At 38.9% G+C, this 27,385-nt stretch overlaps 1 protein-coding gene across 3 annotated transcripts in view; it reads right to left on the reverse strand.

Annotated features, from left to right (window-relative positions):
• Positions 1–5,388: 5,388 nt before the first annotated feature.
• The window catches only part of LOC101161102 (obg-like ATPase 1), a 51,015-nt gene continuing 29,018 nt past the window's right edge, over positions 5,389–27,385 (reverse strand). For all 3 annotated transcript variants that reach the window (XM_023951097.2, XM_078939316.1, XM_023951096.2), the window contains exons 6-11: positions 25,967–26,047; positions 24,913–25,010; positions 12,828–12,968; positions 12,203–12,299; positions 7,638–7,760; positions 5,389–5,863 (exon numbers count right to left, since the gene is read on the reverse strand). In XM_023951097.2, the coding sequence (XP_023806865.1) occupies positions 5,762–5,863; positions 7,638–7,760; positions 12,203–12,299; positions 12,828–12,968; positions 24,913–25,010; positions 25,967–26,047 (642 nt within the window). In that variant the 3' untranslated portion in view covers positions 5,389–5,761. The remainder of the gene's footprint in view (positions 5,864–7,637; positions 7,761–12,202; positions 12,300–12,827; positions 12,969–24,912; positions 25,011–25,966; positions 26,048–27,385) is intronic.

The following is a 27,385-nucleotide window of genomic DNA, read 5'->3' on the forward strand; positions in this document are numbered from 1 at the left end:
GTTTGTCTTTAGGCAGAGAATGTTGTCTCCAGCAGAAGCTGTGCACAAAGTGAATCAGAATGTATTGACAGACTGTGTTCTCCACCTCATAAGAGGAATCTGTGAAGTTTTCTCAACAATTTCTCCGTGGGAGTTTAAGCGCACCTATAAAGATTCAGTGTCTGATATAAAGACCCACTGCATAGACACACGTTGTGCGTACTGTTTATCTTCAAAAAGAAGTGACAAAAATACAATTTTACACTAACAAAAAATAAGTTAAATGCAGAAAATTCTTTTTTTATGTCACAACCATGTTGAGGGGGAATTTTAGAAGTTGACAATGCTGCAATGACACATTGCAGAAATGTATAGATATCCGAGTGAGTCCACAATGGCTGTTAGTGTTTGATATTAACATACTGACAGTTGTTTTCATGAAGGCCAGTCCACAAGAGTGACCCCACAGAGAGAAACGGCCCTACTGGAGGCACTGTAATGGGACAGAGAGAAAATTGAAAGTGGTGCAGCATGGAGAAGTGTGGACAGAATAACAAATACCTGCAAGTGCCAACTCTGAAGCACTTGAAATAGAAACATTCGTTCAATTTTTGTCTAAAATAGTAACAATTAAAAGTTATACACTGTTGAGCTGAAAATTGTGTTAGTTTATAAGTCTGAATGTGTTGCATTTATTTCCAAACAAAAAGCATATGGTTTAAAATCTGTTTTCAGTAGTAGATGTTAAAATTACATTGGGTGTTAAAACAGAATGTTCCATTTGAGTTTTACATTTTTTAAATGCCCAAGACTTAGATTATTAAGACGTAATAAATCCACCTTATAAAATAATGTTTTTAGTTTTAAATGATAAAGTTCTGTCAAGAGTAGCACAAATTGGAGGAACCCATTGAATGACAACACCAAGAATGCCCCCAAAATGCAAAAAAGTGACAAAGCTAATGACCAGACAATGAACAACTGGGGGGGGGGGGTAGAAACTTAAATACACTGAAGATAATTAACTCAATTAAGACAGCTGTGGATGATCAACCTTTCCTTAACCTGGGGAGACTGACAAGGAAAACAGAGCATGACTAAAACCTAAGAAAGGTCACAAAAATCCAAGAGCAGAATCCTCAATGTACAATACCCACAATAGCCAAGGAGATTTTTAAATCCTTTTTTTTCTCATAGTTTTAAAAAGCAAAAACGCATAAAGCAAAACGCATCAGAAAATCTCCTAAAACAAGTTTATGCAGAGGGCTTCTGTAAACTATTTTAAATTTCAGTTAAAACTGTGTAGACTTACTTGTTATCTGTCTTTAATGCAAAAGCCAAACACTTTCTTGCAGCAAATGATATTTTAGGTTTTTAGAAGATTGTTTTTAATGCACTTTTTGAACTCACAGCAGGGGAAGGTTGTCTCTGTTTTACTGAGAAAGTTATGACTCCAAGTGTGCCTTTGGGAATCCTCTTTATTTGTTAAAGACATGTATATAAATACTGTTCAAGATTCATGCAATTAAGGGTCTAACTTAGAGGCCTTCAGGAATCCTTAGAAGCTTGCTGTTTCTCTGTATTTACAAAATAACTGGTCAAATCAGACAAAAATTTGATTTGGAGTTCCCCGAATCTAGAGCCTCTTATCTTTAATATCTTAATGGTGTCAATTATTTATTTTAGCAACAAAAGAAAAATGTATAAAATCCCCCACATATAAGATTATTGCAAGAAAATGTAATCCACAACACTTTAATTCCGTTCAGTTCAATTCAGTTTATTTAGAAAGTGTAGACTCGCACACCCAAGGAATAAAGATGCAAGAAAAACACCAAACTAAGGCAAGAACTAGAATTCAAATCCCGTCATGGTCTTTTTCATAAATAAAAGTCTGGTTTAGAAAACCCCAAAACTCTGGAGGCTTCATAATTGTTTTTTTGTCTGATTTTCTGGTTGCATATGTCACAAATCATGGATCAGCTTTCATCCAATCCCCAGAGAAAAATAAACAAAGGTACATACGTTTTATTTTACATTTCTTTCATGTTAATTTCCCACACACCTCACAATCTCTCATGGCACACGGTGTACCGCAACACACTGGTTAAAAAACACAAATTTAATTTAAGACAGACTTTAAATATGTTATTATTAAGTAAAACAAACCCAACATGCTGCAGAACTTTTAGAATTGGTTCTGTTGATATGTTATTTGACCATTTTACGTAATAAAGGGCCTATATCAAATAAACCTTTTGAGCTTGCAGTTGTAGTAAAATGTCCATTCCTTACTCTAAACAACCCAAAAGCGGTATTTTGATCCGTTCATGCATTTCTAAGTATTCCTCTGAAAACCTGCACTTGGAGCACCAGCCCATCCCAACCCACGAAAACGAGTGGGTTCTCACATTGGGATGTAGATAAGGGAGGAACAGCCCCTTCCAGGAAGAGTCTGTGCTGCCAGCACCGCGCCCAGGCCAACATAAACACACCCACCTCTCTGTGGAGCTTGCGGTGATTGGCAAAAACGCTTTCCTATTGCACACAATAAACATCCCATGTTTGCAAAATGGACTTTTCTCGTACTTTTTTTTTAATTAGTTCTATCTTGAACTGAACTACTCAGCATACCAGTGTAATGTTTTGCAAATCAGATTAATAACTATCAATTGAATGGAAATCGATTTTTAATCTTATTACACGCTGATAGGTTTCATCATTCATCTGGACAACCTTTATTAACTCTTGCAGAGATATTCACAATCAGTAAAGGGCACACAAGGTTTATCAAGGGACTAGAAGTTAGAATGTTTTAGTAAAAAATTTTTTTTTATTTCTAGACATGTAAAGTTTAGCAATAAGCAAGAAAGTTTAGTAAAAAAAACATATTTGTGAAAAAGACATCCATGTAATCACAACCTTTAAATCTCTTTGTTACATTTGATCATATACATTTGATTTTTATTTTTATTTTCTTGATTTATTTCAAGCATTGTAGTCAACGCAATAAAGAATTTACACATATTTAGCAAACTCATTACAGAAATGATGAAATGCATAGATTTAAAAGACAGAAAACAAAACAAAAACATCACTTAATTCACATTTGCTTAATTAAATACAGTGATCATTAACTGAAGTATGAGTAGAGTTTGATTTATTGCTTGAAAAGGAGTGGGAAGAAGCAAGTTTATATAATCCCACCCTTACTGAGTTCATTCATTTGATAGTTTTACAGTGTTTTAAATCCGGTTCTGATCAGATAGATTCTCTTGAAGTGACAAAATCCAGGGCCTAGTAATGATTGATGATCTTCAGAAAACATTCATTCATGATTTCAGTAAACATTTGAAAGAATCATGTAGAAACATCTATGTCTTTACTTACTTTTTGACTGTTTATGGCATTCTTTTATCTAATGAGAATATGTCATCCCTTTGACAGTAAAAAACAAACAAACACAATGTTGTGCTGCCATAATATATCTCTGTGTGTGAGGAACGTGTTGCATAAACCATGAAGTGTGAACATTAGGTGTTATTTTTGTCAAGTCCTGGTTCTGTTGACTTTTCCTTGTGCTGAATTTAAGTGTCAGCGAGAGTTAAAACACAATAGCAACCATTTCAGTATATTGCAACACTTTCATTGTCAACCAAAATAGAGAGCATTTCATCTTTGTAATAACACCATACAGTGTGTTTGTAAGAACTTGCATTTCCCAATCCAGTCCCTTGCGTCTAGGAAAAACGCCACGTTTGTTTGCTGTAATTCACACATTCTCTTTTTTTTTTAATGATTTCTTTAAAGGTCTTTTGGTGAGTGTGTAATTTACGACAGCAGGCAGAGGTCTGTCTTTTTGGGTGTGTTTTAAAGCCAACTTTCTGCTCTGCGCTGTTTCATGGTGTGATGCCTCTGTGGTTTGCCTCGGGGCGGAGTGGCACCACTTGATTGATGACGATGACAGAAGACGTCCACAGATTCTCTTCCCCGTTGTGAGTTCATGTGTCCGCTTGCGATTGTGTTTAAACCTACCTAAGTCACCTCATCGTTAAATATATTTCTTGATGTCGGGAGTCATCTTGTAAAACCTCGTCTCTTTCTTGACAGTAACATTTTTGATATTCAGCACTGACACCGCTTGAGGAGACTCTTTTTTAAAAAAAAGAGCATTATGACTGTAAATAACTTTATTACTTTTTCAAAGAAGATTTACTGACACTCTATGAAAAACAAAATTCTTAAAAACCCAGACCACTGGAAAGAACCCATATCCCAGAGCCTCAAATATACAGCGGATGAACAATCTTCTTTGTTGGGTTTAGGTTGGCCAACACCACCAACACCAAGAGAGGAATGCAAAAACAGTTTTGTCTCATGCAGCCATTGTGTTTGAGATAGGAAGAATATGGTTTCACTTAGAGAAAGCAGCCGAGGCCTGTAGAAAAAGTCTATAAAGCCAATGAGAGCTGGGACCTTTGATTAGAATTAGTGGTTTACGGAAAGCAATAAAAAAATGCTTATTGTTATTTGGTGCAGATGTACACAATTGTCTGTTTTTTTTTTAAAAAATGACAATAAACACCAACACTTTGCCATTGATCCTAAACCTTAAAGACTATAATCCACCTGATTTCTCTCACAAACACAGTGCATTCAAAAAGTTGGCACAGGCTCTGTAAACCGTCCTATTCAAAATGTGGATATGCAATATTTTCTGGGTGAAATGACCATTTTTATTCAATCTTTGTGTTCTCATCAAATGGGCATTTTTTCCCTCCTCCACAGTCTTAATGGCTACAAGACATTCAGCAAAGCGCTGCTGATCTACAGCTGTTTTGTCCGGACTCCCGGCAAGAACACAATCTCACTCTGGAGCTGCCGCCGTGCAATTCCATCAGCATAAATGCTTCACAAACACTTTCACGTAAAGTATAGGGGAGAGCAAAACACCACTTCAGACAACAGAAATCGTTTTTGGTTGTAGTTGTAGACTATGTCAACTTCTATTTTCATCCTATACTGAATATCTAACAATATATCCTTTTTGGAGAAAAGAAGATGTTAATGAATATGTATCTTGTTTGTTTTCCCATAGAAAGATAACAGGGAGTTGGGATGAGGGCAAGCATATTCAATAATACAGGAAAACAGTGAAAGAATTGTGCAGTGCCTTTACAATTAATCATTTTAATTGGCTACTTTTTGGCAAAGATTGCTGCCTGCTGCCTCTGTCCTTCCAAAATCAGCATCATTAAAATATATCTAATTGTACTTGTCCCCTTTTTAGCATACAGTCAGTGTCAGTTATGTGTTTTAATTCTCTAATCAGTGGTCGGCAGGACTGCTATCGCTGTCCCCATGCAGTCTCCCTCTCAATACAGACATCCCAAAACACACACAAGCTGGTTTTGTCAAATGTTTTATTGAGTGTAGACATCTGGCCTACTGTAAAACACATATTATCTGCAGAACAGAGAGAGGAGCAGGTGGCATTGTTCCCACTGTCAGCTGTGTCACTGCTGGCACCTGTGATGGAGATTAATGAAGTATCTAGAGAGTAATACGCTTCTTCAAATGTTGCTGCGGTTCTGGAGTGGGGGGGCCAGTCCTGGGCTTAAATAGCTTGCTGTCAGAACCATACGGAACCAGTGCTTTGGCACCAGAGGGATGAGAACTGACAGGTGGGCAACCAAAAAGGTGGAAAGTGGAGAGGTGTCTCAGCTCTTCCCCCCAAAAGGAAGAAAGATGCAAATAAATAAAGACAGAATAAATCAAACTGTCACTTCTTTTTTGGTGCATTTGGTGCATTAAATTTAAAAAAGATGATGTCTCCGTCTTCAACGATGTAATTTCTTCCCTGTTGTCTGTATTTCCCAGCCGCCTGTAGGACAACAGAAAAGCAAAATTATATCCTAAATAAAACCTTTTATTTTAATTGATAGTTATAACATATTCAAATACCGCTATTTCTTTCTGCCATAACCAAACTGCACTTGCACACGTTATTTTCTGTCTCTTCTGGACACACACATATACACGCGGACGTGGGCATGTTTGCTCATGGGGGGCCTGAATTCCCACTGAGTGAGTAATCCTCTCTTCTGCCCATTTCAGTTTCATGTGCACAAGCTCAAAATGTTAATGAGTCTTGATTACAGCATTATGAAACTTCCCAAGGAAACTAAATAAGTTCTAACATTTCTCTTGTATACAGTAAGTGTTTGTTCTCTCTCTCTCTCTGCAAACTCAAAATAATTGACTTGAAGTGCTAATAAAGACAGGTTTATGCATTCTGGTTCTGCACGGTGCACAATTAATTAGAAGAATCGATGTCCCTTTAAAGGCTCAGGAGACCATTTAATCCAAGCTCAATACCACCAGAAACACTGGATGGAGAGTGCGACAGAGAAAAAAAAAATCAATGGCTATTTGTGATTCCTGAGTATGTATTAAACCAGACATGTCTAACTGGTTCATTTGCACTTGAAAGCAGCCATCTGGAGCAGCAACCTTGGCTTAAGCAGATATGATTACTAATAATGTGATATCCCCGTATACTGCGGCCCTATGCAGGCAGCCTATTCCCACAACTGGCATTAAACAGCCTAGACCTTAATGCCACAGTTAGAAATGCTTCTTTTTCTTCTGAGGCTCCAAAAGGGGATTAGCAGGAGAGCATGCAGTAAGGACCCGACACTCAGATCTGAACCTCGGATAACAACGCTGGAACCCCCTAGAGGCCAACTCATTTTATTCGCCGTCAGCAGCTTGTGAGGGGTGGGGACAATACTAAGCTGCTGCATTGAGCATCAAATATTTATGAATAGTAAGGAGGTTTAAATGTTTTTTTAGTGCTTCCTTCCACTCTGGGCCTCAAGGGGCCTTTGTGTCACGATAATTACATTAGCTCATTGTGTATGTGGGTACATACGGCTTAAAGCTACTCCTCCTAAGAGCAAGCACAGACAAGTAAGATACTTTAAATTAATTAACTGCGATGTCAATTGGCTTTCCAGAAAACAGTGTTTTTAATAGTGGATTTTTGACTCTGCGTCAACATTTTACAGAGGGAGGGGGGCTCTTTAATGCATTTTGTGGCCCGGTTATTGTCTCCACAATTTTGCCATGAAATCAATTATTACATTTGACAGGAGTGTGCACATGAACAATCCACAGCACAGGCAAAAGGTCAAAACAAACTCTTGCCATAATAAAAAGATATGTACATCATATTTCTGTGCAGCCCATCCATGAAGTCGTCCTTATTTGAGGAATTTCACACTTTATTTAACTTGCCTCTTCATATTGCCGTCACTGCACAGCGGCTTGGGGTTTGGCCAGACATAGCTCCAAGCTAACAGTGTGTCGCTCTGACAAATGCGCAGAGAAGTGCCTCCTCTGTCTGAGCCACAAGCAGGAACGACTATCAGCCAGTTAAGACACATTGTGATAAAGATATGCACAGCTGGAGCACAATGGCAGTGTTTAGAGTCAGAGCCAGCTGGCTTGTCAGGAGTGGTGCTGGAGTGTGTGCAGTAATTTCTTCCCCTGAGTAAAGGTGAAGAGCAGTTTTCAGTTGGAGCTGTGTGGTGTCTGTCAGCTCCACTGATCACAGGAGACTTCCCCTCATCTCCTCTGGCACTCTGACTGCTCACCTTGACAGCGCTCTCGCTGCCTTCCTCTTTAAAATCCTGGAATTTCATTACTTCAGCCATAATGAAGCCCTTCTCAAAGTCGGTGTGGATCTTCCCTGCAGCCTGCGGAGCCTTAGTTCCTTTCTGTCATGAGGAAGGAAAGGAAAGGACAAATGAATTGTTTTGGAGAAGATGGATTACAGCATGCAAGCGACATGGTGTTTGATAGGCTGATAGCCCTGAGATCACTCTGGGGGTGTTTTCAGGTGGGAGCATTCTTGCTTCGCTCCTGATTTCTGGATAGCTTTCCACTCAGCTGTGCCCCGGTAGGGGCAGTCTGGACACAGATAAGGACCCAGCGCTGCTATCAATGCCTTCTGATTCCCATTCCGTGGTGGTATTGATTTCTGTCCAGGCAATCTTGTCTCATTGTGGGTCGCTGCTCAGCTCTCTGGTCATGACAGCAAGAAGACCTAATGTTGCAGCAAGAGACCAGGGTGGTATAGAGCTCACTGCAACAGGCTTTACTATTGTCACACCACCAGCATTTGGTTAGTCAACCTTATGCAATATTGCCCATTGGTTTTTAGTCAAATGCACTGCAAAAACCCGAAGTGACACCAAAGATTTTTGACTAGTTTAAATATAGTATTACATTTAAAATAAGACAAAACAAACTTCCTACATTTAAGTGAGATGTAACAAATTGTTCTGATCTTATCTTTTTTTTAATCTTATCCACAGTCCCAGTGGTTTTTTAAATATGATTGTGCAAAATCCAAAAACCTGGGTCACTTTCTAGGAGCAGCAGCGGTTGATTTGAAATTCCCCTCTAAGTTGTGGGCGGGACTGGTAGCGCGAAGTATTACTGGCCCCACTTCCCATCATCCATCTGTTTACACTCTCTTCCACTGGCTTACAGCCCTTCATACCCTTAACCTAACATTAGCGGTGCAACAAAAATGGGGAGCAATACTGGAGCTAGCCAGCTGTACAGTTTTGAGCCAGATGCCAGCTCAGACGAGGAATATGTGGACGAACATGAATCTATCGGTCTGCGAGTGGATGCATCAGAATCGAGCGGAGCTTGTGGCCTGATGGTTGTAGCTTCTACGTCACAAATACACAAGGGCGTTTTTTTGTCTGCTTCTGATTCACCAAGATCTGAATAAAGAAATACTCTGAAATTAAATTTTGAGCTTAATTTTCTTAATATATGTCCTCCAACATCAAATAAATGTGTCAAGAACATGTTAAAAACACACATTTTCAGAATTGGCATTTTGAAGCAATTGTTTTATTTGTAGACAAATTCTTGTTTCAAGAAAAAAACGTGCTTGATTTAAGAAAATTGAAAAGTTAAATTTGACTTATAACAACAGGACACAATGTTTGAAAGTAATCATAGTTTATATAAAATTCTTTAAAAAAAGGTATTCTAACAGGAAATTCTAATCTTAATTCAAGATGATTATGGTCTAGAAATAAATTGGACTGTTGTAGAGCTTGAAATAAGATATATTTGGGGAGGAAAGCTAAAAATACACCTACGTTAAATATATAAAACTCTTTTTTAAAGCAAAACACATTTATTATAAAATATGTCCAATTACCAGAGTGTTTATTGCTAATTTCAAAAGTTACATTTGTCATAAAAAGGCAGGACATCACAACCACTTTTAAGAAATCTTACCAAGACAAATTTACCATTTCAATTGGCAGATTTTTAATGCATAACAAGGGAAAAACAGGCTGTATGCTATATTTTTAACTTGCTTTTAGAAGGAAATGCACTTTTAATACATATATATGTCTAAAAAACATTTTCTAAGTTGTGCTTAAAACTTTCTTGTGCCCTTTAAAGCATAACTGCTGACTGATAAAATGTGCTATTTATATGCACACACTTAAAAAAAAAAAAAGCTGTGCAGAAATGACAAATGACCCAAAAGAGTGACGTGGCTGCTGTGCATCATTACGACTCCTGCCTGTCGACCTGCTCGCAGCAGCTCCTTGCTCAGGAAGCTGTTGAGCAGTTTTAATTATGTATATAATCAAGTTGGGGTCAACATATTTCATTCCACAAGAATGATGCGTATTTAATGACTCTAATGCATTACCATCTATTTGCAATCTCACTGACGGAGTACTTGTGAGTTTAACGACCATTAATCAGCATCAAGGTTTGTCTATCTGCAGAGAAAAAAATAGATTAGGGTGGGATTTTTTTTTTTCATATAGAGCGTTACAAGAGAGCCACATTGTCCCAGTTAAGAGCTATGCAGAGCAGGCTGATAGATAATGGTCACCTCGAGGCTGCCTAATAAAGCATGTTAAAGGACTTAGGAGCAGACATTGCTGAGCGCAGTTTTTACAATGCAAGATGTATTGGCTTAATATAGTTACTCACTGATGCTTACCTGACTGAATGCCCCTCACACACAATCAAGGATGGCTGTAATTATTTACGTTGCGAAGGACTAGACTCCTTTGGATGCCACTGAGGTGTTTTAGGACTTTTCATAAACACCGATCATGATGAACAAAGCAAACACAGACACTTGGAAATGTTATGAAGCAGAAAAGATACTAATATTTCGCAAAATTTTAAAATGAACCGAATGTACATGGACTGATTAATACTTGGCATTTTATGATGCTGCTGAACGACAAAACTACGGTGGCCTTGATGTGCCAATCACATTGGCAAATCACCAGACGCATAAACAGATTAAATATCACAACGACAAATAAAAAAGCAAAACAAATAAATAAAAAAATGTTTCATCAGTAATTTCCAGAAATGAAATGTTATTAAAACAAAACACAATGAGATACCAGAAAAGGTCAGTAGACCTTCTATGGAATAATAAGGATTGGATGAAGATATCCAACATCGCTTTATGCCAGATAACTTTCACTTAAAAGGTCGGCAAATGTCATCATCCAATCAGAGATGTCCCATAGTATACCTACGTATTCTGGTTTCTTGCTGTGCTTAGTTTTTTTAGCATTTCAGTTAATTTAGTTTTCTGAAACGTTTCATTTTTATTTTGTTTCATTTTTTTGAAATTGTGTTTTGGTATCTGGAACTTTGTTTTGATTTCTAAAATTTAATTATTTTTTTTGCTTTTTTAGTTGTCGTTGTGATCTTTAAAATGTTTTTGCATTGAGTGATTTGTTGGTGTGATTTAAACTTCAGGGCAGCCGTACAGAATGGATAAAAAATACCTTTTTGTGACTAATACACCTATAAAGCTGAAATGTACCCAACAAAAGGTCAAAACTTACATCTTGTGTTTTTTTAATTAAAATTCTTGTTTGTTTTTAAAAAATGTTGGTCAATAAATAGTTACAATTACTTTTTTTTTTTAGATTGAATCAAACTTGAGCTTTAAAAAAATTGGTAGTGTTCATATAAACTGTTTAATGTCTTCTAATTTAACCTAAATGTCGACAACAGCAAGAAGTATTTCGTTTTTATGCTTTTACTTTTTTCTAGTTGCATTTGCTCATTGCAAACTGAGACAAACTACGAGACAAAAAATACAGAACACTGTGAAAGTCATGAAAAAGAACCTATCACTGAAAAAAACCACATCTATGCATCAATGTACAGAAGTTTAGAGAAATTATGAACTTTATTTCCCAATTCAAACAGTATTTTACATTTTTGCAGAAGCTTCCAAAAATGAAAAAAAAAGACTTTACTTATTTAAAGCTTTTGATCCCATTGAAAAGTGAACATTGAACAGACTTCTTTTCAGAGAACAAAACAATAACCTTCTGCTTGCTGACAAGTTCTTTGAATAGATCCCACTTTGGAAAATTGCAAAGCCTTTCCATAATTCAACTCTATTTGCAAATGGAAATGTCACAGTTATAGAATCAAAAAGCTCTTTATTGTAAAAGTCTGATTTAAAATTGGTTGAAAGAGTGGAAATGGTTTGCTATAAGAAGCCCCTTCTCCTTCTTTAAGTTATTCAGAAGTTACTTTAATCCACTTATGTGCATTTCTAGAATGAAGCTCATTGAAATACCTAATTACATCTGCATTTTTACCTGCTCAAAAAGAAAAACACAATACCAACATGCAAAGCTAACATTTGTATTGATGTAAATCCTGTGATCCTATTGCACAAAGTCTTGGCGGGCTGGGCTCAGTAAACTGAGACACACTGGGAGGAGGAGCCCCCAGCAAAGCCCACAAACAGTCGAATGAAAAGCAACATCAATTTTGGCACAGACAACCTCCGTCACACAGATTAGGCAGGCACAATACGCAGCCTCCTTATCTCCAGCGGCAGGAGGAGGACAGGCAGATCTGCACAGGATGGAAACATTCTCATGGACGTAATGGGCAAAATCAATTGTTGCCCTCCTCAATCAATGTAGCCCCCACTTTCACCGTTCAGCAGCTCAGCAGTAATTGAAGTTATCCTTGGTCTGTAATGACTGGCTAAAGCACAACCATGACAAAGTTGAAAGTGTGCGATATCAGGGAAGATGCCAGCAGGGTGGAACATGGGATGTTGTCTGTGTGTGTTTGTTTGTGTCTGCGTGCACAGTCTGCGGGTGGTTCTTACCCGTATGGTCCACGCACGGACCTCATCTGGCCCGGTGGTGAAGAAGTACTCCAGCTGCAGGGCGGCGTAGCCCGTCTTGATGATTTTGTTGAGTGCGCTGGCAAAAGACAAATTCAAACCATTTTAGTGTTTTTTACCGCCACTGATCCCTGAAGACACCAGCTGAAAGATGCCATTCATTCCTAAAAACTCAATAAAAGAACGAGATGGGTCACTTTGTTTCACACGCTCAACTCTCCAATGGTTTCTGTGATTAATTAGAATGCTGGAAGACTCATCAAACATTTTTTTTAAATTTAACCCGTTGCTTCACTCTGTGTTGGGAGTCAGGGTGGGGGGGAATAATACCTCTGCTGTCATAATTTTGCTCTCTAAAGAGGTTTTTCACGCGAGAACAATGAACCCCAAAATGGCCAGGTTATAATTATACCTACAGATGACAGATGACGGTTAAAAACTTAATTTAGAGGAAAACCCTTTGACTGAGTTGTTCAGTAAGAAGAGGGATCCTTTGCTTTATAATGGTAATTACTCTGCCATTTATTATTCTATCACCACATGCAATTAAAGGAGTGCATAGGACACAGCTGATAATAAAGTGAAGGGAGACTGAATGCTAATTAACCTCTGCGTCTTCTGCTCCGTGCAGTACTTGTGTCTCTCCTCTTCACTCATGTCCTGTAGCTTGCTCTCCAGGTTTCCACTAAAGGGGATGACCAAGGCTCCGGGATCGTGGCTGTCCACCCACTCCTTAATTTTCACCAACCTGATGGGAAACAGCAGCCACAAAGCGATCAGCAGAGAAGGAGCTTGCTGGTTGGAAGCGGAGAACCTGCAGGATTCTGCTTTGTCTGTTTGAAAATATTTCACGTACATTTTTTACTTAAAGAGCCACACGTGTTTTTGATTTGATTTGATTTATTAAACAGTAAAAGATTAAAGAACAATCTGGCATGACTCAGTTTAAAAGCTGTTTCTCAGCAGGTTTATGTACATAAAACTCAGACACACAACCCATTTAACATGACGGTAGAGAAAAACATTTTTTTTTCAAGTTTTATACCTTTAACAAATACAGCAGCTAAATGTAAAATATTTTTCACATTGTAGTTACCTAATAATGAAATGAAAGAGTTGCTGCATGTTTTTTCTCCACACTTGTGGATGTGCTCATCAAAATCTCTGTCAGAAGCATTGTATGCATGCTGTCAAACAGGCCCAGATTTAGCCAGCCACAATATTGGGTGCAGATAGAAAAATGGGGAATTTGGGGTGTCATATCCCCCCCTAAGATGCTAACAAAACTAAACTAAAATCATATCAGTTAATCTATTCATATATCTATCTTCTCCTTGATCTATTTGATATGTCTAATACATTTTATGTTAAACGCTCTTACTGACACACTGTTTGTGTGTGTGTATTGGGGGGGGGGTGTCGGCCATGACATTTGGTGGGAGCAGTCACAGCATTTAGGGGGGCGTTACACCCCCTTGCCCATTCCTATATCCGGCCCTGCTGTCAAAAAGTCTTTTTAAGAGTCTTTCATTGGAGTGCCCTCTCATATTATAGGGGACAAAATGAATGTGGTTCGTTATTTTTGTGGATTTTCTTGGATCTGCAATTTCAGAGCAGTTGTAACAATTGAACACTGATGGATGACCCGTATTGTTATTCTTTAAGCCTGAGTGTCAGTTTAAATGCTCACTGCAAAAACAGGCCCTTTAAAAAAAGGCCAAGATTGGGATCCCATTGGCAGACTTTTTTTAAATAAGCACGAAAAAAATCTGATCTGACAATAAGGTAAGAAAAATGGTTTTACCAAGAATTCTTTTTTCAAGAAAAAAATTGTTCGCAACATAATTTAGTGACAGAACCATTAGAAAATTCAGAACAAGTAATTTTGCTAATCACAAAATTCTGTAATTTACACAAAAGTGAATGGAAAAACATGAAGATAATGTCTTGAAAAAAGAACAGATCAAAGCCATAGTCCCCCTTTAAATTCTCATGTACTGGTACCTTTAGAAAGTTAAATAAAATAAAGTTACAGTCCTAAATTCCATCCAAAAACCGCTTTGAACATTTCCATTAAACAGAAAAAACTTGTATGGTTTTATTTTATCATCAAGTAAAATCTACAGATTTACTTGACTAAAAAACAAATTCACCTGTCTTCTCACATAAAAAACAACACACAAAATGTATTTATTATTAATTTTGTTGTCTGTAAATAAAAAATTGACTAAAGTACAGTGTTCCACATAAGGAGAACAAATTAGAATTTTCAAATTAGAAACAAATTTGTTTATCAAAATTTGATCAAATCTATCCTAGTGTAAACACATATATCATTCTGCCAAAGCTACAACCCTGACATTTGAACTGCAGTTGTACGGAAGGAAAAAAGAAAAAGCGATTAAACGTCTTTGTCATTCTCTCAACAGCCTGAGTTTCTTTCCCTCCTGTTCAGCAGGACACCTGACATTGCAGGACAAAGATATCCTCACATTTAATGGCAAACTCTCAGTCAGAACAATACAAGGGGGTTAGGGCAATTATGAGATTAGCTCAGAGGCTGGGATTGGACAGACAGCAAAGAAACTGCATCAGACAAATCCATTTTCACACGCCGGCTCCTGGGCTAGATTGATTCTGAGGGGTCCCTGTCATTATGTGTAATCCGAGTTTCCTGTTTAAAGCCTGTAGGAATCAAAAACAGGGAGGATCCAAGCCACCTCAACATCTGCTTCGATAACTATGTCGCTGCTTTATCATCTGCAGCACCGCATCACTACCACTACCTAATGATTATCAATACGTAAGGCATGACGGGGACGAAGGCAATTGAATATTCTCAGCAAAAGTCTGAAATGTAACATATGTCAGTTTGTTTCTCTGACCAGATGAACACCTATTAAGAGCCATAGCCTCATATTTTCTTTTCTGTTCACATCATGTGTGGAGGGCTGATGTCTGGTTGCTGCAACAATAAGGTGGCAACCAAAGTCCTACCAAGCAAAATAGTCCAGAAAGCCTGAAAGCACAAGAGATGGAAGGCACTCCAAGAGGAGAAAAATCCAATCTGAGATAATAACAGCCATAGTTTGTCACTTTTAGCAGCACAGATGTCTGTTTGGTGGCACATTATTTGCATTCGTCAGGTATTACGTTCTCTACAGGCGGCTGAATAATGATTCAGAAATCACTCTCTCCACACCAGTCAAGGGCTGTGATCGTTTGAATAGACCATTGTACCTGAGACTGTAATTGGTGAAGACTTGACAGAGCTGAGCCAAGCCAGCCGAGTAACAAAGAGGCTATTGGTAGAAGGCTGAGGGATGATTTTAATAATATGAAGCCGAGATGGAGAATGTGAGCTGCAAATGAGCGCTAGGGTCTCTGGGTCTTTGCACTGAGTGACACGGGACCAGACAAACACCTTGCCATGGGAACGTGAAAACACCCCCTTCCCTCAACTCCAGAAACAAAGCACTGTCAATTAAGAGCTTTGATTCTCCGTCAACACGACTTCCAAAACCAATTCTGCAAGCGTCACCGCCGCCTCCCAGTGCTGCTCGGCAATATGTATTTATACGTCTTCCAATTATTTGAGTGACAAACATGCTTGTGCCTCATCATCCGGTGCTTTATGTGACAGTTTCCCTTTTTCTTTTGGTCACTCCGTGTGAGTAAATGTGTTTTCTCGAAGCGCCTTTGTGTGCATCGAGGCATGTCACCATTAGATCTGCATAATATCTCATCCAAAGTTTTAAGAAAGCGGGATTTTTGTTTCTGCCACTGATTTAAAGAAAATAGATCCATATTGTTTTGTGGGACAACTTTCAAAAGCTTTTACGAGTCTCAACTTATGAATAAGAGGGATCGTGGATGAGTGCATGTGTCTTGTCAGTCTCCCATTATGTCCCTGCTCTAAGTACCATCTCTGACTGCCTGGTTAATAGAAAGATTCAGCACTTTCTGGTCTTCATTTCCCTCTCTGAACAAATGATGCCTGAAATTTTTATTCTTTTTATAATGGAATTCCAATGGCCTTTAATGCAAATCAAGTGGAAATTTTTGCATATCAAGTGGGAAAAATTAAATGTTAACCACGTTTTAATGTGATTAAGGGTGACAGGGACATTATTTCTGCTAATCATTCACCAGCGTGAAGGCTCAAAGAAAGCCAGATGTGTGTGTGTGTTTTTCTTTTTTTTTGGTTTTTGATTTCATATCAAAGAGAAAAAAACTGCTTTTGAACACATACTTTAATCAAACTTTTATAAATCTGAAATACGCATAGATTATGTATTTATGGTAAAACAAGTCAGTGTGAGAGGAATTCTAAATGTCTCTTGGAGCAAAAGATGACGTGTGATTTCCTAAAAGCTTCAAATTTAACTTTTTCTTTGATTGGGAAAATCTGAATGTTGGGTAAAAAACTTCCAAAATAATAAGCAAACCGTCAAAAAATTTAACTTTTCAGGTGAACTGGGCTCTCTAAAGCAGGGCCTATTGCCGATTTCAAATTCTTTCCCTGCCCCAACGGCTTCTCCCTACCTCTCCAGTTGTGGAGGCATTTAAAGCTGTGGTGGTGTCCGAAATGCTTTTCATGGAGGAGTGGTAGGGACTAGCTTGGGGCAGGTTTTCCCTCCGCTAGTAGGGATAACTACGTGGCACATTTGTGGGAGGGATGAGAAACACATTTCTTCACTTGTTTCACAATCTTAAGATTTCCATATCTCTCCGTTTGGAGGGCTAAATGTAGGGAGAAGCCGTAGGGGTAGGGACAGAATTCAAATTCGACCCAAGTTTACCTATGTGCCTCCTCATTGCACAGCAGTTGATCAGTGCCAGAGTCCAAAATAAAGCTGTTTTGGTTGCTGCATAAGCTCTGGTGGCATCCCTGGTCCCTTCCTTGCAAAGGCTTGCCATAGCTTTGGACTCAAAACTGAGACAGTGGTTCTGAGAACTCCAAACTTGATAGATCATGCAGCTAATTAAAAAAAAAGAATAAACGCTGCCACCTACTGCAGAGGAGCTAGCCTATGCTAACTCGGGTTTCATGGTTCGGCCCAACGGGTTTGCTGTTTGGAGGCCGTCTGTGTGGGAATTCTGAGGGAGGATAGCTCCTGCGTTTGCCCGGGGCCTCCCTGGGATTTGTCACAGCTTTGATCTGCATAAACAGCTCAGGAGGAGAAAACAAAAGGGTTTTCGAAAGAACAGGACCTGCTACCTGAGACAATAATACCAGTTGGAGTTTAACATACACTCAGGTGCTTTTATTAATGAGTACCAAGTAAGTTAAGCCCATAAAAAAGGTGTGACCACCTCCAGTTTCAGTGCTCCATTCAGAGGCAACTGAATGAAACCTGAGGTAAACCTAAGTAGTTACTAGTATGTTTCCCTGAAATTAAGAAAAATCTAATTATTGTCTTGGCTATAAACATGTACATTTTAAGGTGCCGGTAGATGCATTAACCTGAGAGAAACGGTGTTAAAGACCCACTCCAATGACAATTGTGTATTTGGTGTTTTTCTTGTGCCGTTTTTCACATGACGTAAGGCACATATAAAGACAATTAAGAAGAAAACTGCATTGCTGAGTATTTCTTTATTCAAATCCAGGTGAATCAATAGTCGATGAAAAAATACCAATTTAATAAACTTTTAGGGTTACATAAAATACTACAGTCGGCGGGCCACAAGTTCCCTGCGCTGCTCCATTCCAATGGCTCCACTTGAAAACAAATAGATCCATTAACCTCTTTGTTTTCCCCATCTTAGCTGGAATCTGGCTTAAAACTGTACGGCTGGATAGCTCCGATGCTGCACAGCATTTTTGTTGCACCGGTAACGTTAGGGTGGGGTTGTAAGGGGCTGTAAGATAGCGGTAGAGTGAGTAAACAAAGGAATGATGGGACATCATTGGAGGGTTACAGTCCCGCTCCCACAATTCATAGGTGAATTTCTAATGAACTCCTGCCGCTCTGCAGAAACCATATCCAGTATTTTTTAAAAATTTTGGCTAAAAACGGCATAATAATAATTATAAGACCAACATCTTTACCATAGATTGTAAGATGATTGGAGTGGGACTTTAAACACCGTCACAAAATAATGTACAGCCCTACAGCCCTTTTTCATGCTTGTTCTGGATAAAATAAAAAACCCGGATGCTTTATAAATGAACTGCAGCCTTCTAAATGGGCTTTATATAAAAAATCTAATCCTATTAACATACAATAAATTACTGGTTTCCTCGACGATGAGGCAAATAATAAACACAGCAGTTATTATAATAATATTTGGATTTAATGAGTTTTTTAGGGGGCCTGTTAACTGCAAAATAAACTACAGGCTAAAATATCACTGCAAAATAAACTTTGTTACTTTAAAGTTCAATAAAGGTTGGCAAGTTAGTTGGGCATTTGTCATTACTTTAGAAACAAATGGGGAGATTTATGTTCTAGGAATAAGTGCATTTTTATTCTATTTTATAAGGATTTATTAAGATGGACCGACTTAATAACACTTTGTTCTAAAATGATTCATTTCCACTTATTACACTATAGTTTTTAGTCACTGTAATCAAAATGAACTACAATTAGCTCCAAAAATATAAAACAATTTGCATAGGACGAGAAAACATATACTTATTATTGGGCTGTATAACATTTAATTTAAATAATTTTATCTTGAATTTTAGTTTTTAGCTTATTTTTCTCTTTATGAATGCTTGTGTGGAACTCCTTGTTTCCAGATTTAGATATTTTAAATTTTCTTGTAAACTAAAAATGACTTCCTGCATGGACAGATCATTTTACTATTTTCGGGCGATTTTTTCTTAAGATCACTGTTCTTTTTCTTCTTTTAGGCTGCTTCTTTTTGCAGTCCAGCACAATTGGTCGAAAGTCAAATTCAACATTTCTGTAGAGTTGTCACATGTATTCTATTCTATTCTATTCTATTGCATCAGTATTTTTTTTCCATGGAGGAAGAAACCATGAAGTGCTTTATATTTAGTAAAAAATGGCCTCCCAATTAACCTGTCCATTCAAAATCAATCAGAAACTCAGATGATAGATCAAAATGCTTTGATTGATTGATTGGCCAATGCTAAAAGGCTTCGCACTGCAGAAAAGATGCAGCCAAGCTATTTGTCATATTTTGACCAGTGTGGTGTCATCCTCATAAACACAAAGTCCTCTCTATTTGACTGCAGAGGTGAGCAGGTTTGGGGGTAAGAAGGCTCCGACACACATCCTCTAACCCCAACGCCTTTTAGTTTCCTCTGGAAAAGGAGAAAAATGAGAGGTATGAGCTAATGTTGCCTTTTGAGACTGGGGCGTCGGGGGGGCTCTGTGGGATGCTTTTCAACCTCCCAGTGGAGAGCTCCTGAGCGACAAGAGTGCAGACGCTCTCTGCTCCCTGTGGCCACAGCCGTACGGAAAAGCGCTACACATCAGCCTTTCAGGAAGGAGCCGGAAGGATCTGACACATACGCACACACCATCGCCAATATCATCAACGTCTTTCTGCCTTCAAAGCAATTACCACGAGCTGGAGGAAACAGAACGTGGTGCACGCACAATGGGAGCAGCTTTAATTAAGAGCATCATCTTACATCAGCCCTCAAACAAACCTTGACGGTGTGCTGGTAACAAGCTTTTTAAAACAACTTTCCTTTCTTTGATAACTGCACCCATTAAATCTTTTAAATCTTGTTTCATCGGCTTTTAAAGCCGATGAAACCACAGCCACCAAGAGTCCCTGTTTTGTCTTCACAAAATAGTTCTTGAAATGACATAATCAAAGCAACAAGGCTGTTTATGGGGCTGCTGAGGGGGGCTGGGGGGTACACTTTGCATCACCCAAAATAATTCTCTATATGGGGTATCCTGTCATTCACGACAGTTCACTAGGCGAGAGAAAATAAGGGGGCTGGGGTAGGGAGAGGGGGGAGTCATCAAGATGTGACAATTGTGACAAGAGCAGGCAAAGTGTAGTGCTGAAGAACACCACACGGATTTCTCCATCTCTTCTTTTTTCCAGGATGACAGCTTAATGTCTGCCACATGCAATATTTATTCTCATCGTGTGTCAGACTGTCTAGCTGTCCTAAGGAGAACAAAGAATGCCACTTATTAGAATAAAAGCAGAAGGAAGGTAATCAAGGACACATGTAACATCAGCCAACCATGCCCCCTTCCAATCCGACATCTTTTTTCTTCTTCTCCCCTATTCATATCACTTCAACTATAATCCTGATAATAAGCTTTCAGGAGCTGTATGTGGCAACACTAAATTCATTTATTTGTCTCATTAGGGCGACAGAGGCTGCAGGCTACTTACTGTGACATGTCTGCATGGTCTTAACCTCATCAGAGGAATATAAAAGCACAAAACAGTGAAAATGGATCGACAGACATACCCCAACTCCTTGCATCATAAAAACCCCAAACTGCAGTCTTAACAGGTAAAACCTTCTCAGCGTAGCCGTAGAAGAACCTGCAAAGGTGCTTTGTAGGGGTTTCACTCACCTTTTCCCAGACTTCAGTGTGACAAAAAAAGAGGGAAGTCATTAACTAAACTGGACTTAGAAGTCGCTTCTGTCGTCATAATGACAGAAAAAAAGTCAGAAAAAGCCCTCGGCCCGTTTTAGGCTTTGTCTAATTAGTTAGACTAACAGAACTGTGTCTGCACAACAAAACACATCAAAGACAAAGAGTGGCGTGGTAAATGTCAGCTGTGTCCTTTCATTACCTGGACCGTGGAGAGTCGATGGCGGGGTTAACTGGGCTGACAGGACTTTACATCTGTTTCAGTTTTATTATACAGCTGTTCCAGTAGTTTTCTCCCATTGAAAGCTGGCTAAAAGCTTCTTTTAGGACAGACAAAACATTTCTCACAAACCAGAAGGATGATAGTGCACAAATTAAAAAAATAAGATGTGATCAGATGTTGATAGAAGGGGGTTACTGCTTAGAGACACGTCAGAAAAAAGGAACATTTTCGTAACTAATAAAACTGGAGGTTAAAAAAGGTGAGGTGCTTGATGCAAAGGTTTCAGGACAGATTCCTGCTGAAATCCAGAGTTCAAACTGTTATGCTGCAGCTTCCTTTTCTTTAACTGTAAAGCTCCCCCTACAGGCACAATTGAGAATGAAACTCTGGAAAAACTTGACTTTCTCATTATTTTTAAGCTTTAACAGCTTTGCTTCAAATTTGTGATTTATGTCATATTGTTCATAATGCACAGGTCAAAGTATGTATTACTGTCTGCATATCTAATGCATTCATTTACAAAACAGTAAAATACACTTTATTGTTGGAACACTTAAAACAAGAATCCACATTTTGATTGGATAAAACAGGTGTATTTATATGGTAAATCTTTATTATTATTGAAAATTTGTTTAAGTTTCTAATGAGAAAAAAATTTAATTTTCATCTTTTTTGCAATTAAAGATGATAAGGTTTTCGTCTTTCAAGACGTGCTTGCAAGATAGATGAAAAGGTGAAATTGAAACATATTTTTAGGGAGGGTTTAATGCCTAAATTATTGCTGTAAAGAAAAAAAAAGATTTGAATTCTTGGAACAATTATATTAAATAAGAAAACAAAACTAAATATTAAAACCAGAAAAGAACCTGATCATGTTTTTTTTTTAACAGAATCGCACAACCAAAACTTTACCAAAATGGATTTAAAAAAATGAAATGATAAATCTAAATATAAATGTCAGTTTGGGCTGAGTGGAAGACAGGCTTTGCCTTGTGATTGTTGTGGATTCCTGATGTAAGACATGAAGAGACAAGCCTTCCTAATGCAACAAAGATGAATGAGCATGAGATGCTGAAAGAGATAAATCCCAGAATCAATTTGAAAACTCTTCTAAATGTGTACAAGCTAAAAAAAGAAAGATGTTCAGTCCTGCACCACAGCCAGACAATGACATGAGGCAGACAGACAAACAAACCCAGGCCATCACAGAGTTTATAAAAGCTCCAAGCCGTGGTACCCTGCAGATCATACACTCACCAGGAGAACCCACTTGGCAAAGGCATTCACTGACAGGTCACGCTTGCTGGTTTCCTTAAAGGTCAACTCATCTACTTAAGAGGCACCAATTTACTGTAATGCACAATGTAGGAAAAAAAGAGGTGACAAAAGTAAAAAGGAAGAAAAACAGCACAACATATATGTAGCTGGAGTGTACTCGCGTGCTTTTTGCCATTACTAAGAGGACTCTTCCTCTCTTTTTTCAGAAGAAAATTGAAAGTATACCTTTAATTAACCTTTAAATAAAATTAAAAGTCAGCTGAGCCTCATGTTAAACAATACTCTGCATGACAGGCGAAAATGCATCAACTGTGCTTTAACGACCTTCTCCACCAAACTAACTACAGCCTGTGGCGAGGAGAAAACTAGTCTTCCAGCCAGCTCAGTGATGCTGGAAAAAGAGCAGAAAGCCTCTTGATAGACTCTTCTAGATGCCATTCCCTATCACGCAATGCCTCTCAGTCATAACACATGACAAATGCAACCTTAATCATTTTTTACGAGCGGGGATGTGCAGGGGGCAGTGCATGGCTAGAGGGGAGAAGGGAGCGGTAAGCAGCAGGCGGCCCCCCTCTGCACAGCGGAGAGGGTTGTGTGGTAAAGTCTCCTCTGCAACATCACTCGGCCGGCGTGCCTTTGATCTCCACACCGCAATTACACCAGCATCCAAATGAGCATGGAGTCGCCTCTGAAACAGACTTCAAACATGCACATGTACGCATTCTCATACACATGCACTGCACAGGATTGGATCCATGTGCTCCTCTCAACAGTAAATGATGTTCTGTCTCCAGCAGAGAACCTGAGGATGAAAGGAGGACTTGCTCCTCGTCTGATCCCTCCATTAATGATGGCTTGCTAAAGCTAATACTGTGTATTCTTGTCTAAACAAGGGCAGCTTGGTATGTGGTTCCCATACTCCAAACAGGCCCACAGTGTTTTTTTAAGGCAAATGCAATCATTCCTGGGTGTTAAAGGGTGGAGCTGTGTCACCATAATTGTCGTTATAACCTCTTATTAGGTGCTTATAATGAAAAAATATCCAATGGTATTTACATTTCTGGTGGTTCCTACAAAAAGTACCAACAATAACTTGAATCCTGCTGTGCAGAATGTTTTCATGAACAGTACAGCTCTAGAAAAAGAACAAATCAGGGAGGTGAACAGCTGAAAAAGGCCTGAACGGAAAACAGGTGAAACAGGTGAAAACGGTTTATTTGCCTAACTCTACAATTCCCCGTCTTTTCCCTAACACATTCAAGATGAGATTGCAATTTGTCTTTCTGTTTGCTTTAAATAGTCTTTAACCATATCATCATCTCAACTGGTGGAAAAACACGGAGGCATGGCGACAGCCAAATGGCAGTCTGGCGTCTCTGCAGCAGACTAGGTGCCATTAGGGCTGAGAGCAGCATTTATTGTACAATTAGGGCCAGCGAGATCTACCTGTAATCATCTCTATACAGGTGTGAGCTCCTCTCTGGACAAGGGAAGTGACTCATCACTTGTCAAACATCAACACTTTGATGTCGGCATTGTTCATGGCGCAGCCCTCGGGACACCTGAGCACCCCTGTTTGTCTGCGTAAAACACACTAAGATTTATGGCATTTCTTGCAGTCAAACACGCACGCACAGAGAGAAAAAAAACATCTTTTCCTACTGATGACGGATGCTCCACTCGTCATGAATCATTTGATTTATGAGCATTTCCTCCTCCCTCCGTCTGACAGTCTTACTTTTTGTGACAGGAAGATTTTCAGCAAACAGGCACAGGTAAACAACCTCTCTAATAACACAATGCTGCCAAGTAAAAGAATAAAACAAACATGACAGTGCAAGTGTGAACGCAATTGGAAAACTACTGTTATTGACAGTAAATAGCTACAAAAGTAGGTCACATAGATATACCTAATTCAATCCTATTATGATCCTTCTAGATCCCTGAAGGCAAAGAGCTATAGAATCTTCAGTTTTTAAAGGAGAATCTGCTCTAGTAAAGAAAGTTCTGTGAACTTCTTTAACAGAAAGCGTGCACATGTGTCTTGACATCAAGACGGCCTCAGAAGTGTTGCTGAACGTGGGAGTTTCATAGCTGTAAAGACACGCTCGTAAAGCAACACCGTCAACACGCGAGGGTAAAAACAAAAATTACAAATATTTAGAGCAAAGCGTTTCAGACGGCATCTGTCTCCGTGATTCACTGGTCGCCCCCAGACGATATTTATCCCTGGTTGGGCTTCAGATGTTCACGTTTGTTCTTGTTGTCACTGCCTGTCCTCGTCTTTGATTTCCTATGGAAATCAGAAAGTTTGATGGAAAATGAAAACCATATGCGAGTTAATGAAGTGCACAAGCTGAATGTTGTGTTCAAGTTTACTTAGTGCCACCTCCAGGCAGATCCCTCTCTCAAAGATATGACCGTTTCTGCCAGCAGGAGATCACAGCCAGCCTCACATGCCAGAACATGAAAACACAGGGGCTGGCAAAAAACCTTTTCTTGTAGCTTTGGGTTTTGCAGATCTAGTGTGGTAGTGAGCGCAGGAATTTAACATGACTTTCCTTCGTAAATTAATGTGAGAAATTGTGGTGATGATTGGTGAGTGCTGCAAATCAGTGCCAGCCTGTCTTTTAAGGACTCACCATTTATTCTTCCTCCTTATGTAGTCTCTCTCGGAGAGATTAACAAGGTAGATCATCGGCTTTGATGTCAGGAACAAAAATTTGTTCAGAACTTCAATCTGTGGAAAAAACACGACTCTGTGAATCCATAACTTACCATAAACATTGCCTAAATATTATTATTACATTACAAACTATTTGATCCTTGCAAAGATTTAAAAATTTTTTTTTAGACAGTCATCATATTTGACCAGATATCGAGTTGTTTTAGCTCATCTTTGCTCCACACCTTTCCAAGATTTTCCCAAAATCAGCGCAATCTTTTGTTTCATTAAGAGCTAGGATCTAGAAATAAGGAAATTATCATTAAAATGAGTCAAAATCCTTTTGCTCCAAACTGCTGACAATAGAAAAACTTGATTTAAGACTCCAAAAAACTCAAATTTCACTGTAATTTTTGGTTCAGTTTCGATGATATTACCTTAAAGTTCAATAAATGTAGACAAGTTTTGCATTAATTGTCATTATATTGAAAACAATAAGGGAGATCTAGGTTTTAAGTGCTGGTTTTGGATTTTCTGAGACTTTATTCAGATGGGCCAACTTGTACTAAGATCATCTACTCATTTTGTTCTAAAAATGACTAATTTCCACTCATGACGCTTTTAGTCACTGTAATCAAAATGAACCACACTCAAACTCAAAAGATACAAACAATTTGCTTTCAACTAGCAAAACATACTTATTACTGGGTTGTATAACATTTATTTTGAAGTAATTCTTTCTTACAGTCAACTTTCTTCGCTTTTGGAATACTTGTGTGGAACAGTGTTTCTAGATTTTGATATCTTATTATAAGTAAAAATGATTTTTAAATGCTATTATTTTCTATTGATTTTCTTTTTATAATTAGTGTTTTTTTTTTCTGATTAGGCCTCTCTTTTAAAAAAGTGTATAACCAAAAAAAAAAAAGTTATGCACATTTGGATTCTGCTTGAACGAGACAGAAAATTTTAAGTTTTAAGGCAAAGAGGTGATCATACTGATCAAGATGACAGAAACATCAAAGTCTTACCTCCTTGTCGTTCCAGTCGGGGTAGTAACGGACGTGCTTCTTTTCATCCACTACCCAGCCCTTTATTTTGCACATTATGTCCTGTTTGGGGTGAAAATAGAACGAACAAGAAGCTATTAAAGGAGATGAAAACGAATAAACCCAGCAGGGTATGGGGTAATTATTTCCTAAATGCATGGCATCCTGATGCCAAAAGGAACAATGGCTCTTGCTCCCATTCAGGCAGGAGTGGCCTGGCTTTGACGGGGATGGCATGAACAAGACCCCCTTCCCCTCTCCAAATCCTGACAAAATTCTCCCTGGGGGTGTCTCAGATATATACATTAATACTCGTGTGTAATGAAAAGGGTCAGGAAAAATTGAAGTTGAGGTGTAAATTATTGGCCCTTTTTTCCGCACTTTGTGGGATCTAGTCATGCTGATGAGCACTTGTGAGGTAAAGGGGTTAATTATTTACTGTTTCTGAAAATATTGTGCACTTCCAGCAATGTATGCCTCATTCATTACCGATGCACTTGTGGGCTGAGACCACAGGCAGGACTGGGTCTTGACAGGATCTGGAAGCGGAAAAGGGTGGGAAAATGGGAGGGAAGTAGTTATAAAATTTGTAATAAAGAAATTGAGCCTATTATTGTTGATCCAGCCCCAGAGAAATTAGCGGAACACATTCTTTTTGTTCCTGTCAACTTGACCTCCCCCTTCATATAAAAACTCCCCCACCCCGTGCAGCACTCCCCTTGCCTCTTTTCCCTCCTCAAACCCTTGCAGCACTTCACAATCATACTCTCTTTTGAAAGAACTGAGGAAAAAAATCCTGCCAGAGCCTCAATTACACAATGGCAGAAAAAGCTCCACACACTGACCCCCAGCCAGCTGCATTCACTCTCTGCACATCTCTCTCCACAGGAATTCTAAAGGCCTTTTAGTCAGGCAGCCAGAGTGCAGCCAGCGGGAGAGAGCGCAGGAAGAGCTGCATACACTCCGCCCGCGCCGGCCCAAGTCTTCACAGAGAGATTAATCATCTGTGAAATGGAAACAGCAAACGGCCGGTGACACAGGCTGAACCCGCTCCAGGTTTCCCTCATCAGCTCGCAGCCGCCGTGCAGTGCTCGTCTAACAGGCAGGTGTTAATAAAAGGCAGATAGGTCCCACAGGGGTCAAACACATACGCTAGCCACCATGAAGCGCCGCTGGTGGGCCGGTTTCTTATTATTGTTTTGTGGGCAAAGGGATTTGGAGGATTCATTCGGATAAAAACGATGTAAACACAGCGCTGGCAAAATGGATTTACAACTGTGCATACATATGAGCTTTGTACCCTGCACGTGCACACATTTAGCATTAACTCACATCAAACAATAGAATCCATTTTGATCTCTCAAAACGTTCAACAAATTGAATATAATAGTAGTTTAACAG

Source organism: Oryzias latipes, chromosome 21, assembly GCF_053564925.1.
Source record: "Oryzias latipes strain Hd-rR chromosome 21, Olatipes_Hd-rR_3.1".
Taxonomy (NCBI): Eukaryota; Metazoa; Chordata; class Actinopteri; order Beloniformes; family Adrianichthyidae; genus Oryzias; species Oryzias latipes.